Here is a 21,620-nt window from a genome sequence, read left to right as displayed (position 1 = left end):
ATCTCTGGACTCCCAAAATGCTTCACAGTCAATAAAGTATTTTTTGAAGTATAATTACTGTTGTAATGTAGGGAAATGCAGCAGCCAATTTGCACACAGCAAAGTCCCACAAACACCAATGAGATAAATGACCAGATGACCTGTTTTAGTGATGTTGATCGGGAGATAAATGTTGGTCAAGACACTAGGAGAACTCCCCTGCTTTTTTAAAAATAATGCCATGGGATCTTTTACATCCACCTGAGAGTGCAGACAGGGCCTCGTTTTAACGTCTCATCTGAAAGATGGCACCTCCAACAGTGCAGTCCTCCTTCAGTAGAGAAATTAAAATTAAAATAAAAAAGAAATCAAGGCTAATAATACAAAAGAAAATCAAGCGAAACATAGAAAAGGTAGAGGGGAAATAAAAAAAGATTGAAAAGGCTAAGAGGGGGTATGAAGAAAGAGGGGCAGGTAAAATGTAGGGAAATTGTAAAGGATTTTATAAAAACATATAAAAAGTAGTAGAATACTAAAACAGTGAGGTAATACTAAACCACATATAAATTATTGGTTAAGCTGCAGTTTGAATATTTTTTCCAGTTTTGGGTGACTTACTTTAGGAAGGATGTTAAGACCATGGAGAGGGTGTAGAAGAGATTCAATAAGATGATACCAAGGATAAAAGACTTTATTTATGAAAAGAGACTAAAGAAACTTGGTGTCTTTTCATTAAAATAAATAAGGATAAGTGGGAATTTGATAGAGGTGCTCAAAAGTACGAGGGGTTTCTATAAGGTCAATAGGGAAAAACTATTTCCACCAGTGACGAGGGGGCATATATTTAGAGAGGACAAGGAGTGGTTAGGAGATTTTTTTTTCATGCAAAGGGTTGTTAGGACATGGAATGCCCTAACAGAAACAGTGGTGCAAGTAGAATCCGTAATTGTTTCTAATAGGGAAATTAATAAATATTTGATAGAGACAAATTTTAAAAGGTATGGGGAAAGAACAGGAGAATGGGACTGAGTGGATAGCTCCTTCAGAGAACTGGCACCGATGCAATGGGCTGAATGGCCTTCTCCTGTGCTGTAAAATTCTATGTTCTGTCAGTGAGTGTAAGAGTACTGCAGGAGTTTATTGCACATTTAATGGACATCATACTCAGATACAATGAGGAATCATGGCCCAAAATTTGCGCTCTCTGTGGCAGGTCCAAAGAAAGTGGAGGCAGATTTTGGGGCGGGACCCATTTATGCTGGGTCTCTGCCCCATTCAAGACGCGCTGGGGCTTCCTGGGGTGGGGTGGGTAGAACCTGTGACCACTCCCTTGCAGCCTGACGTCCTAGATGGAGGCAGGACGGAGGGATGACATCACCCACCAGAATTCCCGTCAGTCCCACTTCTGGTGCCCCCAACGTACTGAAAGAATCAGGCAGTACTTCAGTTGCCTGATCCTGATAATTCCGAAGGGATCAGACATACAAGTCACCGGTATAATGGAAAGTCCCAATTTTCTTCTGCCCCGGCAGCAGAGCAAGATCGCACGGTTTTGGGACCCACATCTCTGCTCTCTATATAAGGGAAATATAAGTTTTAATACTTGTTACAATAATTAATTTTCCTTATGTTTCTCATTCCTTTGCTCAGTTTTAAACATATATTTCTCCTGCAGTACTGTACAACATTCATTTGTTGAGAGATTGGGCATGTGATCTGCACCCATGGCTCAATAGTTCTTTAATTGGCAGCCAGAAACTATAGAAGTTTACAGAACAGAGAAGACCATTCGGCCTTCATGTCCGTACTAGTTCTTTGCTGGTGCAAATGGTGCTAGGTGCGGTTCCAGGTTGCCTTGTGTCCTAGATTTCCCTCTCTATGCATACTGGAGTCCATCCTGGATCAAGAATTCACCTCTTCATTAATATGATTACTATTTTGACTATTATCACTTCACATAAGCTCAAATACATAAACACTGCTAGAAACGGGTCATTTATCCCCTATTTTTCTATGTCTGAATTGAGTATGTTTACAGTATCAATGTTATTAAAAAAAGGTTTTCTTTAATTAAAAATATGGTATCACTGTGCTCCAGTGAGGTGTGCCACTGATAGGTAGAATACAAGATTGTTTAATGATATATAATGATTAAACTAATTGAGCAGCCAATACAAATCAGTTGTTAAATAATTAGCTGCACTATCTCTGTGTCACACCTGTTATGTATATAAACAACCAGTGTGACAGCTATGAGTGATTGAAACTCATAGTGAGTTATGTCGACTCATAAATGCTACATTTTAAGCCCACAATTTCTCATGTGGCGAGTTCTCAGCCAACCTTTCCATGAGAGACAACAAGCGGTGGTCAGGGATTTCCCGATAGGAGAGAAGCAAAAAAGAAAATCAGAGAGCAAATCATCCTGAGCTACTCCAAAGCATTTTGGGCTTAACAGCAACATTGGCAGATGGCTTTTAGCAGGTCACCTGGCCTACTGTCAGCCAGGGAATTGTACTCGATGCACAGGGACTTCAAAGAAAGAGACAAAATCGAATTAAAGAATGAAGGGAATATGGGTGTGTTTATGTAATGTACATTTAACAACGTTCACTAATGCTTTAAAAATCAAAAACTACTGAAGGGAGACGCAACATATCTGAACACAAGAAAAAGTATTTGGTAATTGATAAAGGTGACTGTAGCAATACAGTATTCAATCTTTTTGAAACCAAAAATTGGTATGTACGCTTGCAGAGTTTTAATTCTGACAAAAGGTTCCTACAGCCCTCTCTTAGCCATTTATTTGCAATAAATGGCTAAAAGTACAAAGGCACAATCTGGGGACTCTGAGCAAACATTAGTTCATTCTAGAAAAACTTTTATGCGCATTTCTTCAATGGAAAACCATCCAACTGCATCCAGATTGTTTGAAAATTCCCTGCACAAAGTTGAGATTTTTTTTACATTCACACGTAACAGTACTGCAAAGTAAACATGGATAAAATTGTAATAACATACAAAATCTTTATTTAAAAATGTTGTGAATGTAATTAACATACCACCTTTTTCTTTCCTCATGCTAAATGCATGCTTTTGTATAACAGTTTTGGCGAAAATTGCACCAGAGAAAACTCTGTCCAAATGGAGAATTAGACAAAGCCTTGAAACACTGTTAATTGTCACCATGGTGACCAGAAGAATAAGCCATTTTCAAACTAGTATAGAAGATTCACTTTGACAGATTCGGGCACTTCTTAGTCTCCTTCAGTGTTAAAAGAATAAGGTGCCTACTCATGCTCGGGTCAGAGAAGAAAACTATCATGGAGACTTTACAGAACTGGTCTGGCCTTGAACATATGAAAAAATCTACACATGTAAAATCTATTATAGTGAAAACTGCATGAGCTGACTGAGTGTCGTGATGAAACAATGCTGTATTCAGAGAGAAAGGCAGAAAGATGCCCAAGATTGTGATGTATCTAGTTCTACCAGGGGGAAAGATTGCATGACCATATTATGTGAACTCTGCCCCAAAGTTCTCCAAGAATTCAGCTGTTGTAATAAACTTCAGAGCGGGAGGAAAAAAGACTGGATGATGGAATTCAAAATAATGCTTTAGAAGCACACCGTGAAGCAAAGTCCTAACATAGTTTCTCTGCTAGTCAGGGAGAAAAGGGACTCCTAGAGTAAATACATATTGAAGCTATGGCTACCAAACAGAGGTTGAAAAAGCCAATAAACTTTGCAGATTACTGAGATAACTATAAGACTATTTTGAGATCTTCTGCTGCAACCCTGAATTATGTAACAAGTATTGAGCAGAAATTGATATATTACAAGACTACAATATAAAAATGGATTATAAATTTTAAAAAGCACCAGCATTCTTTTTTTTCTGAAAAATTACAATTTCACAGCTGTAAAATAGCAAGACTTTATAACTCTAGTTTTTGGCTACTATCTACAATCTGCCTGCTAAGATGCATGGTGGCCTCATAGGAAGCCCATGCTTAATGCCATTCAGTGATGAACAAAGGCTCTTTTTATTCTGCAGTCCAAGGCCCTAAGCTCTGCTGCATACATATACAGTGCAGGAATCTGCTAGAGGCCAGAGTGTCACCCTATGCAGTCATCTTATAGGCAAGAATGACCATTTACTAAACTGTCAATATAAGAAACGTAAGCAGAACTGCCCTAATTATTGTTACTGGATACAATTGGTTGCTAAGCAAAGATTTTCAAATACAAAATCTAGAAACAACTGAAGTTTTTTGATACAAAGAAAGACACAAATAATTTCAGAATACTAGAACAACAGTACAAGATCCTGCAGATTTCCTTTTGTAAAGTAGTAATGGGATAACTTGATTCTGAATACACTTACTTCATGATCTTTGAAAAGATTAAAGAACTGCAATGTCATTTAAAATTGCCAGAACTCACCAAGCAAATTACATTTGAGGTTCTGAATCAGTTTTTTTCTTCGAACTGATTCCATTTACACGCACTGAAAATCACATTACATAGCCCATGCATTGTTAATTGGACATAGATTGCATTATCATCATTATAAATCAAACTCCAAATATCAAAATGAATTGCAAATTCACTAATAGGAGATCATGAAGCAATCTTTTTTAAATATCTTCCATTAATAATTAAATTCAAATTATATTACTCTGAAATTCTCTTATGAGGGCAAACAGCTTATTCACTTTGACCCTGCTTTTAAACTGCAGAAATTTTTCAACAAAGTTGTGATTTTTCATGTGCAATTATTTCAAAAGATTAAAAATTGAATGCGAGAGTTGAAGAAAAAAGTAATGATCAGATTTATCTGAAATACGGGCATCGAATGCATTGATGGCAGGTTCTAGTGACAGTTTAAGAGGTCAAAAGAGCACTTTCTTTACCTACTGTAAATGAGGAGAGTACATTGCAATGACAGGTATGTCATTTTGTCTAACTGAGTCTTTAGATAAAGTATGGTGTCCATATATAAAAGTGTTTAGAGGGTGACAGTAATTTGACAAATCGGGAACTCTTTAAAGGACTTTTGATGATGTAGATTGCTGAAGATAAGCAGGGGTTATTTAACTTGTTACAATTTTTCTCCATGAAGATTAGATTATGGTAGATTAATATTGCATTATAGCCATTTATCATTAGTAATAAACCTTCCTGTTGATTCGTGTTACACAGCCAACAGTCAAAGAGTTCAGATATTAGACTGGAGTGTTCCCACTGCTCTGGTTTCACTGAAGGAAAAGAATCAGTTGGAAAAAATAGCTGCAATCATTTAATGCTGATGACCTCTGACAGGCTCACAGCTCTTCTATCTGCACAGAATTTGCATGGGGTCTGTGTGCATAGGAACAATGTAACCTAAATGGTAGACAATCTTTATTCTAATGAAGTGGGTGTCAAGGTCAATGTAAAACTGCGATGATAAATGGAGCGCTACCAGGCAAGAGGAGTTGCACATGCAATGCGGTGCTTTCACTTAATTGTTGCCTAAAACACATTGAGTTAATAAAACATAGAAAACACTTTGTGCCAATAAGTTTCACTTTAATGGGCTAAAGTATTGGGAGAGGAATCTCATAGATGGATGATAGCATTTTATTTTTTGAAAAATATGTTTATATAAAAGTCCCATATTCTACAGTGCTAGCTGGAAGAGAGTAGTTCTCTGCTGCTAATCGGTAGCAGAAATTGTCTTTATGATTTAAGCAAGTTTCACAATTATGAATCAGTTTTTCCCCCCATTTTGCCACTTTATTTGTAGGTTCTAATTATAATTCACCTGAAAATACAATCCCAAGTACCAATTACATAACAGAGTAACTGTCATCAAAGATGGCCTGACTCTCACAAAACCTTTGTTATTCAGCAGGCTGCCCAGCAAGTGGTAATAAGGACCTGGAGGAGTGACAAGTTGAAAATATCATCTGTTGTTAATTTTCCTACAATTGATTTATTATCCTTGATTTTTAGGGAAAATGGATGATTGCAAATTACAATGAGTATACATGGAAGCACAAAGCTGCTAACCTAATTATCTCAAAAGTCAAAACACATTTTACTTTTGTATAACTAATTTTTAACACAAAATTATGAGCATGGCTGAGAACAATGGACACCGGGGGTGGGGTGGCTCATTGATATAGCAATGTACAACACTAGTGCAGGCCCAGAATTTTCAATACTGCACATTCTTAATGTCAGGTATGTCACTAGGGTAGGTGCAATGTGTAGGTGATTTGCTTCATCACAGGGAGAGAGGAGAAAGTTGGAGAGAACCTTCAGCCACACCTCTTCGAGGCTGGAGACTCACTGCTATTGGAAGAAATCTTGTCAGCAACTCATCTGAACACCTAATGGTTGAAGAATGTGGTATAGCAAAGAGAAGGCAATACGACAAAAAGAAGTCATTTCAAAGAAGTGGGTGTGCAGGGTGGAGAAGAATTCAAATAAATTACTAAACACAGATAAAATGTAATTGTTGATAAGTTTAAGAATCAAGGGAGGTGGCAAGCTGAGGTTAGGGGCATATCCACAGGAATAAGTGAATCATCCTAGGCCTCCTTGGGCCACCTAAATGGAACTGGATCAAGAAGCAAATTGGCCAAGAATTGGAAGCATACAAGGGGAGCTAAAAAAAAAGGATCATCACCCATAAACAAACACTTTCCAATGAAGAAAGGCACAATAATGCAAAAAAATGAACGGGTATACAATTTCATTGATGTACATTTTGATTAGAAATTATAATGTTTCTAATGGACTTTTGTAAGCATCTCGTAGGAGTTGGAATTAACGTACCATTTACTTGTGCACAATCCATGAAGTAATTGAAATGTTATCCATACATACCAGCATTTGATATACATGGTTTAGGATCTGTACAATAGATAAAATGAATTTCAATCCTGTCTTTAATTAACCTTTATCAGCACAGTCTTAACATCAACAAAGTTACCCATAGAATTCACAGCAACACAATACTGCCTTGCAGGTCTACAAGTCAAATGAGAGGTAAATTTTTACAGTCGTAAAATTTAACTAAACAACACAAAAAACCGTGTTTACTGAAAAACCTTGATATTTTCAATTTTTTTTTTGATGATCAGCTGTATGAAAAAGCTAGATACAGTCTCATCTGTGTGTGATTTGTCAGGTCTGAAGCATTGACGTGCCCAAGGGGCAGACCCCAGCGGGGAGTAGGCTGCAGAGCTAAATAGCTGTGAAAGAAGTCTTAATGTAGGATGGAATTCAAACTAACCTTGACATGACCTTAGGAAAAATATGCAAAAAGTAAAATTAATGCTCTCTGCAAGACACATCCGAATTTCGTGGCCAAGCAGGTTAGCAAAAAAAAAGTAAAGCCGGTTGAAAAATTAAACGGGAAACTCTGGAAGAGAGTGGAAGCTTCGACAGACCAGATCTGTTACTGTGGAGGCGTCTGAAGCATTTGGAAAAGATCCAAACAAAAACGGACACTGAGCAATATTGTTGTCAGCTTGATTATTCTGAGAAATTTGTTTTTATAGTGTGACTATGGGTGGGAGAAACTCCTAATTGCTCAATTATTACTACTGAATAAATAATATTAAAACATTCAATCGTTGCACAGAACTGCTGGAAGTTGTAACATAATTCTGCCTTTGTAAACTATGATAAGGTTCACCTAGCAATTTTGAAATTTGATTAAAAAAATCTTTGTTTACATTTGAAGTAAACAAGCATTCCATGTTTTCACTTAAAAAGTAACACCACTATGGCATGCAAGAATCAAGTTTCAGTTTTCCTCAGGCATGTGTACTGATAGCAGTAATGATGAAATAATGATGACAGAGCTGCTCTGTTTGACAGTAAAATTGTCATTTGCAGCTTTAGACAAGTCTATTTGCATCAAGATAAATCATTCCTGCAGCAGCAGGCTTGATTTTTCTTTCTTGTGAACTTGTTAATTAGGTAATAGTAAAGAAAGAAAACAAATTCAACAAAATGAAAAAAAAAATTTTGAAAAAAAGCTGCAAATTGACAAGCTATGTTATCAATACCAAAACATCTATTGCTCATTATAGCAAATAATCCCGTTTGGGATCATTGTATTGAACTACTTCAGTTATATTACTATTTGTCCCACAGTCCAGTTTGGGAAATAGGCCATCTGGTGGACACAACGAGTGAGGCTGAATAAATCATAAGATTACTACATAGCTTTACTGAGCTGGATTTTGCTGTAAAAGTAATGGTGAGGCTAAAGCGCTCACTGTTATTCGTATGCAAATCAGACAGCAACTTCCAGCAACCGCACATGCATAGATAAACGCGGAAATCCAGAAGTTGCTGTCCGAGATGCCCTGCTCTTCCAAAAGCCGCGCGAAGAAGGCAGCTCGCTGGCTGGCTCCCCATGTATTGAACGGTGTGAAGTTCCTCTACTGACGCTGCAGATATGGACAAAACTTGCCAACAAAAGTTAAGTCAAGTCATTTCAAGTCTAAGTATCATTTTAACGGGGTGGTAAGTCTTAATCACTGCCAAACCTCTCTGGCACTGAAAATTAACTTTTACAAGTGTGGAGTCTCCTTCCTTCAGCTTTTAATTATTGTTGGATATTTTTTTAAAAATTAAATAAAACATTTTTTTCTTACTTTTGCTTTCTGTCTCCTTTAACTCTTGTCACTTAATCCAATCTTTCCTGCTTTTTATTTCGCTTACTGTACCTGATTTGACATTGAATTCACTATTCCAACTTACACTTCCTGGTTTCGTCTGCACAGTTTATTAACGATGCTTCAATCTGATTGGTTAAGGAGATACACAGCTGCTTGCTCTGTTCACACAGGTCCCAGATGCCCTGTAGAGGGTACCGCGCTTTTTAGGTTTCTAATTTAGAGAAACTTGCCGTGCAAAAGCCCATGGGGCAGTGCAAGTCTAACGAATGGCTGGTGCCGTTCGTTCATCTCTCACAGCAAAATCCGGCCCAATATCTCCACGCTTAAATGGATTACAGTAATACAATATTAAAGGTGGTCATCAAAAGTCTACTGATCTTAATGAAGCACATTAATATAATATTAAGCAAATGTGGAATCTCCATTGTGTAACAAACAATGGCAAATAATATTAATTAAGATTGGTAAAATTACCACTGCAGGATTTTAAAATTTAAAAAAATCTGTAAATGTCTAGTTCAGTATCCAATTCCAGAATTACAATGACCAGCTGGGCATCTATCCCCTTTTTGAATCAATAATAACCAGATATTCAAACTTTCCTTTGCATAGAAAATGAAAATCAAATACTTGTAAATTATAAGCATGTTTATGGCCAAACTTAGCTGAATAAATAAGTAAACATACAAGCGAAAGGAAATTTCTTCCTTGTACTCTTACAGTTAGAGGTGAGAATCTTTGCCCTTCACAGTTCATATTCTGGTTCCCTGATCTGACAAAAAAGTGCAACTGAGACTGTGAAACAGCTACTGGAAATGGAATCAATCTGTAGGAGAAGTAGTCTGCAAAGACAGATTCTGTCTAATTTACAATCTATTGGCTGCATGCAGTGTTATTTTAATGTTATACAATTTTGGGCTTTATATAAGATAAAAGATTTTTAAAAAATCATTAAAGAGAAATAAAGCTGAAAGACAAAGCTTGAAGGGTATTTCACATTTTGTCAATGAGGAAAGACAACGTCCTTTAATTTCTTGAGCAACTGATGTAAAAAAGCCTTAAAACATTGACACAGCACATGATGTAAACACTAAATTCAGGAAATACGTTTTGCATGATTTCTTTATAATTTTAATAAAATTAGCAACAACAAATCAGGCAGACAAGGAAACCTCATGAAATTCAAAACCTGCACAAATCCCCAAAACATTGGCGTAATCACTGTATCTGTGATTTTTGTGAAAGTATGATTAATTGCTGATTTACATTAAACAAAAATCTAGAAATGAGTATGCAGAAAATGAGATTAAGGGAAATTTACTGTAACCAACATAATATGGGACTAAGAACCACATCCAAATCGGATCTCTCCTAACTCATCATCCAGTCTCACTTGAATTAATTGAGAAAGCAATAAACTGGAATCGTCCGCACATTGCTCCAAGTATCATCAATACTACAATCAGCAGCTAAACAAACACAGCTCAAGACCAAACATCAAAAACTGTGCATCTAATATTTCTCCTGCAACCAAAATAAAAACCTTCTGTAAACAGCTAATTATCTTGAAGCACTCCACAGTACACCCTGATTTGTGATTTTTTTTTTATTTGATTGATCGCTCACAAAAGTACATTACATCAGTGCTAACTTTTTTACATTTATGCTATAGATTATGTTGAAATATTGAATCACAATGTGCTTCTATAATCCACCTCCTTTGGCTTTGAATTACAAAGACATCCTATATCAATTATTGATCGTGCTTAACCTTTAGCTTAGGGGTTCTCAGATATGTCAAAGAAATGTACCTTTTTACAGTATTGTGCTACTAATGACCTTTACTGCTGCTCATTGACTTACTAGTAAGAGGACTTAGAGAATCGGTTAACTGTCATACATGTTAAGACAAAGGGATTTCTTGATCAAATTAGCAATTTAGTTAAAGAGAAAGCAAACATGATAAGATTCAAATGATAACCGAAGAAGCTGTTTCCCCATCATGTTTGGTACATTTAAAAATGATACTTCATCTCTTACATATATCACCTACCCTACTAGGATTATGTTTAAAATATGAAGTTGAATTGGATTTTAACAATTGATGGTAATATTTATGCTAAGGGTAAATATGATGATGTCAATTGCTACATCTAAATGAGTAAAATTATCGTAGTGTCCCATAGATTTTTAGTCCTTTGGAATTAGCCTCCTGTAATGGAGGCTCATTTATACAAATGTGTGGGTGTCTATGCATGCAGGCAGATCAGTTCTCATTTGTTATTAGAAAGATCTTTATTTATGCCTTTTAAACAGATCTCATTTGTAACTCACCAACTGTAGGAAACGTAAGGGTAAAGCACATTATACATAAGTGTACTGGATCTTGTCTCCAACTGAGATGTACAGTAATTTTACTGCAATTATTTTAGATTCCAGGTACTTTACAAAACCTTGACTGTCTGGTGTATTAGCTTTTTACATTGTCTAACTCAATGTCTGGCATTTTCTATTTTTTAAAAAACCTACTAATTATCTATTTCATTGAAAGGATAAAGCAGTCTTAAGATCCTAGTTTCAGCAAAAAAATATTTTCCCCACGAGTAAACACTTTTAACTTGATACCACAAACTATCCTAACCTAAATAAAGAAAACAAAACTATTGTCTGAAAAGGTTTTACAGTCGAAACCATTGATCAGAAACATCATGCAATACACCTTAAAGATGCAGGCAAATACAATTAAATAATATTCTAACTTTGTAGGCAGAATGTCTAAAACATCATGGATCAATATATTCCTGAGAATAAAACGAAATTGGTAAAAAATTTTCTTGTAACCTTTTTTTGGAAAATAAATCTTGTTTCCAGAAGTGTATTTCTGTCTCCACGGAAACCTCTTTTGGGCTGCCACATTGGAGAAAAACCAACAGCTGCTTTTGTTTCTAACGTAAAGCTTCCCCTTCATCTAAGCTCTTTCCTTTCAAAGTGTCTAGACCACACTGCGTTGTTTATACATCTGCACCTGTCTTTCGAAAAAACGGTTAATTTTTATTCTTGTAGTATTCTGGGTTTTAATATGCTGAACTCTTTACAGGACATAGTATCACACTAATACAAATAAAGTCATTATATGGACATGGACACATTCTTGATAAGAGCGAGAATGTTAAAGAGACACAGCAGTGTGATGGATTACATTCTCTCATGTAATTTATTAAGAGCTATACTAGATGACTTTTCAAAAGTAATATTGCATTCTAGCATCCATCCCCGTCAGCATTCAAATCTTCTTTACCTCATAATTCAAAGCTTTGTCTTTGTCATTTACTCTTATTAACGGCTTTGGGGTTTGAAAGAAACGTGTCAGAGGGAGTTATGTCTTAACTGTTGTTGGGATTATTCCCAGTCACATGGCCACTCTCTGCCACAAGTAGAGCACAAAAAGGTGACAAAGGCAGTGATTTCCTGTCAGCAAAGAGCAGGACAGGGCTGTCTAGAAGTGATGCAAATGAGGGAAACTTTCACCATGGTTTGTTTGATCCACTCAGGGTCAAAGCATGCCGAGCAGAGTGAGACACAGAGAGCAGGAAGAGACCCAAAGGAAATACAACCAAGGAATTACAGTATGTTCTTCAGAAACTCCACTCTAGTGTCTTCTATATATCTATCTGCTAAATAGAGCTGCACAAATACAATCCAGTAAAATATTGTTTTAACTGTAAGAAGTGTGTTATGAAATACTGCCTGAAGTTACTGTCCACAAAATCAATATCAGACAGAACTAGTTTCACTCTTATGATCCAGTAAAGCCTGTTTATACCAACTCCTTTTCATGGGATATAATTTCTTATGCAGTTTGTACTTTGGAAGATTGCTCCACAGTTGGATAACTCAGTTACTGCTGTGTAATTCAGTGTCTGATTTCTAAAAAGATAGACGTCTTTCTTGCATATCCATTGAAAACATTTGTTATGCTTTGAAATCATTGCAACAAATTCAGAAAATACTATTACGTAGCAACTCAATGACAGCTATGGAAGGCTAGTGAATGAGCAGAAATCGCATCAAACTGATTTGCTGAAGCAGCTTATTGGTTTGAACTAGAAAATAGAATTAGCATCATATAGCCAATCACAGCTATCAATTTGTGAGTGAAATTTCACAAATCATCATGACTTCTGTGAAAACCTGATTTTGGTGTGTGAGATATAATAATCTCAAACATGACTGCTAGTAGCCAAAAGCCCCACCCAGTAAGATGGATGGAAGATTTAAAAAATCAAGCACTTACTGTACGTAGAAGTTAACAATTAACATTATCTATTTTATCTGATCAAAAGAACCTGTCACAATATTTAGCTGATCAATTGTCTCATTGCACTATCATCACAAGACAGTTTGTGCTACTGCTCAGAGACTTGGACATTGGGTTATGACATTTTGCCAGGTTCAAAACTGAACAGAGGGCAGGATAGGCAAGTGATTTGGGTGTTATCATGTCTTATGTTCTAATGCTGTCTTTGCAACTGATGAAAATTAATTGAAAACAACAACAACAATTTGCATTTATATAGCGCCTTTAACGTGGTAAAATGTCCCAAGGCGCTTCACAGGAGAAAACCCTCAGAATCTTGATAATAGGCCACCCTGCTGCAACTAAGCCTTACAGCTCAGAAGGTCCCAGGTTTAATTACTGATCTATATTGAGCCTCTGCTGATCCCAGCCAGGTTTCATAGCAGAAGTATTGCAATTGATTTCAGTGCTCTTGGGCTAGAGAGGGGAAAAAAAATCATACAGGGTTTCCACTCCTGATTGCTATCCAGTGGTCCCTCTGTGCATGTTTAGATATTGGATGAGGGCAGGATCTGGTTTTCTTGTGATGCTTCTCTCCTTCGTGGTTAAATAGCCTGCCAATGCTCACCGTCTAGTCCCGGACATGAGGAATGGCTACTTGATCGAAGTACCGGAGGGTGACCTCACCAGTACAATACCATCCTAACAGGAATCAACACTATTAGGAGGGGAGGAAAAAACAATACAACTTTGTATTAAATCTTCATAATTAATGTTTGCACATCATAAGACACAGAAACAAATATGCTATATTAAAAACTGCTCTTTTGGAGTCCAGTTTACATTTTCAAAATTTCCAACTAGCCCACTCAAAAACTGAACAGTTTTGTTTAAAACAAGGCAGGTGGCAAACATATCTGAAACCCTATCAATATACATGACGTCACACTCCAGAATGAACAAGCAGCAGTAGCATCAGATGGCTGATCATAGCCATTGCCATTCACACAGGAAAAACAGTAATTATGCAGTTCAGTAGCTATACACAAGAATGTTGGACTCTCAAAACCCAATATCCATTGCCATTCACACAGAGGTTTCTGCTAGGGATGGAATTGGTAGTCTCAGTTGTATCACGTGGACAGAGGAAGCAGAATAAATCCCTTTACTTTCTGCTCAAGCACATCTCCTGGATAGTTACCAAAGGAGCATAATTGATGGGGTTTTGGAAATGTCCATGAATAAGATTGCTCTACCTACCTGACCAGAAGGTCTGAGAGAGATATGATATGAGGGAACCCGGGGTTGCCAAAAAGTGGGGGAGGAGGGGAAGCCATAAGACCCTCAAAAATAAACTGGCTGCTACACCATTAGACAACTGATCACAATATTATATAGGGCACTCAGCTCCTTTAATGGCTCAATGACCTAATCCAGTGGGTGGTTGAGTCATATAGACCAGGAAAGTCACAGATTCAATCCCTAGTCTGTGTTTAGTTGGCTAATCTCAGCCAGGTTGATGATGAAGGAGCTACAAATGGCTTCATCGCCTTGGGTTAGAGAGAGTTCTTATCCTCATTGCTATTCAGGAATATACTGCAGGAGTTGTTCTTATGTGGACTTTAGATGGGGACAGGACAAAATAACCTGCTCACTGTCAAGGTTCACATGTAGGAATTGGCCACTGGGTAAGATGGCAAGAAGGAGAGAGCAATAAGGGCCCAAGATCCAAGCCCCAGTAGGGAATTCAAGGCTACAGAAGGGGAGATAAGGTGAGTAAACCAGTGACTAAATCAACTGGAAAAATGAGCTGCTGTAGCATCTGAGAAATGATCACAACTATTGAGGAAAAAAGTGATTCAACTCCAGACTAAATGAGTTATTATAGCCAGATATTTTATCGTGATTTCAGACTCTGAACTAAATAAACTGCTGAAGGTCCAATTATCACAGCTGTAGTTACAGATTTAAAAAAAACATTTTGTTGTATATTCTACAGTAGCAACAGACATTTGTTCACTATTCCGTATTCTAGACTAAATCAGCTATTATAGCATCTGAGAACTGCATAACTGTAGCATCAAAAAAGAACAATCAAACTTCAAACAAACCAGAGTTGAACAAGTGGAAATCTGGAATAAAAACTTGGAATGCAAAGCAGGTCAATCATCATCCAAAAGCGAAAGGTAGGTTAATGTCTCAGATAGAACCCTGACCTGCTCTGCATTTCCAGTATTTCTGTCTAAATTAATTAAGCTGCAGTAGTATAAAGACCTGCACACAATAGCATGCTTGGAATCAAGTATCTATAGCACTGGATGGCTGAAGATACCATCTAATATGAAGTACAGATATGATTAGATATGTGCACTTTGTATCCCCTCTTCATCCTGTAGTCTTCTTCCCATGATGATTACTATTTCCCTTGACTCTCTGATAAAGTAAGAATTTATCCTGTACTCTTTTTACAGGGGTTAAGAAGTTAATTATTATTTTACAACCTTTTGCAGAATTTTACCAAGAGAAGAGCTAACTTTAGTGAAATGCAAAATATATCACAAATTAATTTACAAGCATCTGAAAGTATGTATTTTTTTCCCATGTTTTAAGCCTGCATTTTACTCAGCTTCAACCGAGCCTTGCCAATGAAGAAAGCAAATCAAAGTTAACTCTTACGTAGGACGTCATTTTCTGATGCATCAGAACACAGTAAATTCCAGAACTTCAAGCTGAGTGGTAACGGTATTGGGCACTTTAATATTATAGAAAACTTCAGAGAAAAAAAAAACTAGCTGCAGCTGTGTGATCAGACTGCAGGAAAATGAGTGAAGTCAGAGTAAGAGAAGCTGCAGCAGCATCAGACACTTGAAAGTGACAGTAAACTCACACAACTGATAATAGCTGTGGCTTCAACTATGGAAAAAAATCAGACTGTGACATCTGATGCTTAATCATAATATCAAATCTGTACTAAACAAGCTGCTAAAACTGTAGAATCAAACCACAGGGACATCAGGCTTGAATATAATCAGTGAATAAACAATTGCAACAAATATCTAAAGCAAAACTACATAAATACTCTGGTAAAAGGCAAACTTTACATCCAGGAAAGAAATGGAGAGAAATGTGTAGTCTCGAATTGCTTTGAAAACCTGCACCATAAATCTGGCAGAGTCGCATGGCTAGCTGCTCGCATGATAAGTGCTGGCTTACACCGTGACAAAATAAAATCAAATACATAACAGCTCAGAAAATAGCAATAGCTAGCGACATGATGAAGGCTTGGAGCCAGAAGAATAATTGACAGAGGCAGAGAAAATTAACAAGATAAAGTTTCAGACTCGCCTTTTGGGTGACATATCAAAGGTGATAGGAAACTAGGGGCAAACATGGCAGCAGTGCTATACTTCAAAGCTACTTAGATTTGAAAGGATATGCTTCACTGAGACCATTAAATGGAGACAGGGCCTGATATTCAATGGGAATAAAGCCACTTGGGAATGGTTGTGACACTAGCATCGTTAAGATTGCAACATTCGACACTGCCGTTAAGCCAAGTTGTAAAAATGAAATGATGTCACTACTGTGCATCAAGGTAAGATAAACAAAACAGCATCTTGTGTACACCAAGAAAATTAAATGGCCTTAAAATATATATTTATTAATAAAAACTATTCATTTCCACCTTTGAAAGACTCATGCTCCATTACCAATTTGCCTATGGAGCGTGAATTCAAAGGTTTACTACTAAGTGGATAGCTTGAGGATCTCATTCCATAACAGAACCTTTGTTTTCTTACAATAAACCCATTAGTAGATGGGTCAATGCATGATTTCTTTAAGAATGTGGATGTTGCTGCATCTGAAATTCAAATGACAGCCTCAGAACATGGTATTGTACTAGGGAATAATGCCCCTCCCCAGCCAATCATATTACATTATTTCAATAAACGAATCTACCTTTTACACGTAGATGCAAAGCAACATCAGAATGACATATCCTTAGGGGAAGTAAAATAGAAATTGGAACTTTGTTGTGAGATTCTCCCATCCCTCCCCCATCACCAGCACCACAAAGTATTACGAGAAAAGATGTTGCTCTCTGTGGGTTTGGCACAGATGGAAATGTAGTTAGGGAAGGGATGATAGGAGAGAACTCTTAGTTTTGGGCCTGGTAAGAAAAAAATCTGTTGAAAATTACAGGCACAAAATGGTGGCATTGTTTAAACACAGTGGTAAACTTAAAGGCCTAGGTATAACTAACTCAGTATAAAGATACTATTAAACAAGAGGGGTGTAGTATGCCTTTAAATGAATTGCGCTTGCTGAATCGCAATGTCAATCACACAATGCTCCATATCTTTAGAGGTGAGCAAAATGGTCATTGGTCAGCCTTTGACCTCCAAATTAGTTGAGCATGCTTTCATTATGTACAAAGAGAAGAAATTGGATTCAAAGGTTCCTATTCACAAAGCTTATCTTAAAGCTAAATCTAATCTTTATTATTTTGCCAAAATCCTGCATATTGTCAATTGGCAGAATTTCTGAAGAAAATTTACTGCAGAATGAAAGAAACCTGCATTTTATTAGATAACCAATGCCTTCATCTGTCGGGGACAATACTGGTAGGAGGAAATGCTCTATATTCTTAAAAAAAACTTCTTTATAACAGCAGTTAACAAAAACAAGTAAAGGAACTAAACAAAGGAGACTGGAAGGATAAAGTTCAGTGGAGGTGAGGAATGAAGCTGTGAGTAGATAGTAACAGCAAATGAAACAGAGCGCTTGATTCTTCTGGACAAGCTAAGGGCTACTTTGAAGTCTAAAGAAATTGCTTCTTTCAGGAGTCTGTATGTGCCTCGCTGCCCACTGCTAATTAGCAGCATGCTAGTTTCATCCAGGTAAAGGAAGGACTCCAAATGTGGTGCATTCAAATGAAAATCAAAGAATACATAAACTCCTTTGTGCTTACTACTGTGCCTCAAAAATTCTCTTTTCATGTATGTAGTTATGCCCCTGGAGAATGTATGTGTGATTTGCTCTCACAGCCACCCTTGATTCTCTCCCAGTGCTGTTCCTGCAAATGGTCTGTTTTCTTTCGTCACGGTTTCTCAAAAATACAAAATCTGATTGCCCCTTATCTGTCACCCCTGTACACCAGCTACGCATTAGTGACATTCACCCCCTGCTGGCTGCATGATAGGCAATGCCCCTAGCTGCTTCCCGCTCTGTAACTGATAATGCGCAAACCTGGACTTGAGATATTTCTCCTGGTGCCACTCTTAAAGATGATAGTAACTTCTGATGAAGCCACTAAGATAAGAGATAGGCTTCTGTTTGACCTTGAATTTCCATTCCTTGTATAAAAATGAAAAATTACAGAAAGAGCCAGAGGGTGGTTGTTTCTTGTCATTATCCTGTTGTCAATTCTGATGGTGGTTATTAATTTTTTTCCTTTACGATTCACAATCTGCTCTTTGAAATGTGCCATATGTTCAAAGCAATTCAGGGATGACAACTGTCAGAATTACAACAATAAAAAATAGCCTAAACGAGGCAGATTTACTGCTGTGGAGATTCTGCTGAAAATAACCCCTGAATTGCTCTAACATATTACCCCTGCTCTGTTTTAAAATTCCATCACATCTACAGTATAAGCTTTGAGATTTTGTATCAATAAAAGGATAAAGTAATATCATACAAAATAGAGTATTTAATAGGCTATGTAACAGAAAGGTATTGAAATATATATTTCTCGTTTATGATTTGAGGGAATTCAAATTAATATTAGAGTCTAAAATATTTGTTTTAATCACGTGTAAAATAACAACTTAAAGCACTAAAGGCTGCTTTATCTATTACTAATAAAAATTCATTGAAAGCAGAGTAGTGTCGGTGCAGTGATAAACCAGACTCCTGGTAAATTTTGTTCTTAGAGCTTCTGAAGGACAGACTAATCTGTCTGAAACCTCAAATCAAAACACATGCTGTAAAGTAGAGCCCCTACTTTCATTGACTATTCATTTTGTTTCAGTCTATTTATTAATCCTGTCTCCTTTATTTCTACTCATCTATGGGAAGAATTCTTCATTCCTTTATAAAATTAAACTTAATAGAATGTGATAAAGGGAACTCTTTGGCAATTATGATGTCTGCACTCTCCGCTGGCATGCAGGAGATGGAAATGAAGTTGGGGACAGGGAAGGGAATTCTAATAGGCACCATGATATATACAATGAACGTCAAGATGTCCTCCGAGAGAAAGACTTGTCAGGCTAATCAGATTTTCCATATCCACGTAAAGACAGTAACATAGGCTCTAACCTTGTAAAGATGCTGCTGCTGCTCTTCTGACATCATCAGGTCATGGCTGTCCATCACTATGGATTCCATGTCAATCAGCCAATCCCAGAGCTCCGTGTATTCCGATTCAAAGTCCAGAAGGCTGGAAAGTAGAATTAAAAATGCATTATGCATTATATAAATAAAATATATATTCCTGAATGAATACTGACTGGAAAATTTAATTGCTTGTTATAGAGAAAATTAAAACTTGAAACTAGTCAGCAAGATTTCATTAAATTCTAATATAAGTAGATAGCGCAACATGATTAATAAAATAAGGTAATAATGCATCAGAGAGACAAAAACACTAAACATTCATATAATTAGATTTTAGCAATGAAAAACCTATGACCATTATTTTATCACTGTTTCAAGGAAAGAAATATAATAAAAGATATCATGGAGAAATGATTGACAAAGTCAGTCATTGCCTGATTCTTGTTTTAAACCAGTTTAACATTCTCCATTTCAATGTCATATTTTTCAGCATCATCTCAACTAGATAGATGTGTATCAGGTACATAAAAGGGACAACAGCACAGAAGGCAAACCTACAGCCAAAGGTTTTATAAGAAGATGAAAGTATATCAGACAGACATTTTAGTTGGGCATGAGTGAGTATGCCAAACCACTCAAAAGGGCTGGTTGCAGCACTAGACAGGTGTTCCCCATAGACATGTTCGATGCAAAGGTGAGGCCAAAAAGTCAAAATGAGGAATTCTCAAAAAGACAGTAATCGTTAAAATTCAAAGGGAGATCATTACGGTTTTCAGCTAAATAAATCATTAGATTGAGGAGCTTAAAAGGATTAAAGCCGTGTTCAGTTCAAAGCACAGTGCCTGAGTCAAGCGAAGTCTCTAGTTTACAACTCAGCTCCAGCACTCTGGTGCAGTAAAAAGTGGTAATCGTGAAAAGTGCAGACATCAACAAGACAATGCACAGTTCTCAAGATTTACATAAATGTCATTCCTGACATCGATGTGCATCAACAGCACTGGACGTTGAATGATCCTTAACAAAAATTAACCATTGAATTCTGGCAGGTTTTTTAGAACTGTGTCGTTCAATGACAGTTAAAGGAAGAAAAATCTTCTTCAACAGAACGATTTTCTGCCACGTTCAAAAAAAATTCCAAAGTCTGGTTCAATAAAAATAGACCTAAGTGTAACAATGAATAAAGAAATTCTACTCTGCAACTCTAAAAATGGAATTGTTTCTGCTGCAACTATAAAGATCTGTTCAATGGGCATTTCACAAATTTTGCATATAGATTCTATCTGGGTAAACTAAAGCAGCACATTGGATTTATTGAGGCATTTACCTTTTAAATGTAGAGTACAAGTTCTGCTGTAACTCCTGAATGGAATTTTGATCTCTTCAAGCATACTCAAAAGTATAAACAACTTGTTACTTCTTCAAAGACTGTCTCATGCATGTGACCCAACTGCACATGTACCAAAATAAATTGCATGTGCTCTTTAAAGTTTTCATGTTACACAGTTTAGGTTGGATTTCAAATTCAATTTATTTTATGTGGTTCTAATTTGTAATCTGACATTTTGTAAATGATTGATAAGTCTCTATATTTAAATGAATTAAATAATTTTCAAAAGAAAAAATTTATGGAATTGAAGTAAAATAAATCACACAGAGTCGCAAGAGATATCATTTAATGTTGTTTTTAAAATATGCTAGTGCATGATAAATTTCTGTACTCCATGGATCATCTCTGCTCCTGTGCAATGTTCCTTCCCAAAAGTTTAATGGCACTTTGATATTTAAGTGTAAGCCCGAGATTTTTCTTTGATTGGTTAAGACAGTGAGTAGCTGAGCCACACAGACCAAGTGCAATCCCCAATCTGTGCTGAGTTGGCTGATTTCAGATGGGGTAGTTGTAATCTCAGTGCCTCTGGGATAGCGAGGAGAACAATGAAAGGTTTCCCTCTCCTGATTGGTGTTTCAGTGACCCCTGCTGGATGTGTGCATGTGTGAACTTCAGGTGAGTACATGATCAGGTTTGGCTGTGATGGACCCCACAGTGGAATAGTCTGCTGACACCAGTGTCTAAGCTCATACATGAGAAAAGGGTGGCATACTGGAGAGTTCCCAATTTAACAACTCTCTCAGGGCAGCTGTCAAGTTGAGGGAAAGAGCTCCTCCACAATGGATTGTGGACTCTGTTGGAAGCATACCCCCTACTTAGTTTTCTTCTTTTGTGCAGCCTTATCCTACATGCCTTTCTCATTTCCTCTTTCTCCTACTCTTGTTCTGCCTCCATTATTAGGACACAGATGGGGATGCCCATAGAAAAC

At 36.9% G+C, this 21,620-nt stretch overlaps 1 protein-coding gene across 1 annotated transcript in view; it reads right to left on the bottom strand.

Moving 5' to 3' along the window:
* Positions 1-21,620, bottom strand: part of akap6 (A kinase (PRKA) anchor protein 6) — a 353,243-nt gene that overhangs the window by 77,310 nt on the left and 254,313 nt on the right. The window contains exon 11 of the mRNA XM_067992171.1: positions 19,288-19,408. Coding sequence (XP_067848272.1) covers positions 19,288-19,408 — 121 coding nt within the window. The remainder of the gene's footprint in view (positions 1-19,287; positions 19,409-21,620) is intronic.

Source organism: Heptranchias perlo, chromosome 10 (genome assembly GCF_035084215.1).
Source record: "Heptranchias perlo isolate sHepPer1 chromosome 10, sHepPer1.hap1, whole genome shotgun sequence".
NCBI lineage: Eukaryota > Metazoa > Chordata > Chondrichthyes > Hexanchiformes > Hexanchidae > Heptranchias > Heptranchias perlo.
The sequence above is the reverse complement of the archived record's forward strand: the minus strand, read 5'-3'. Positions and strand labels throughout refer to the sequence as shown.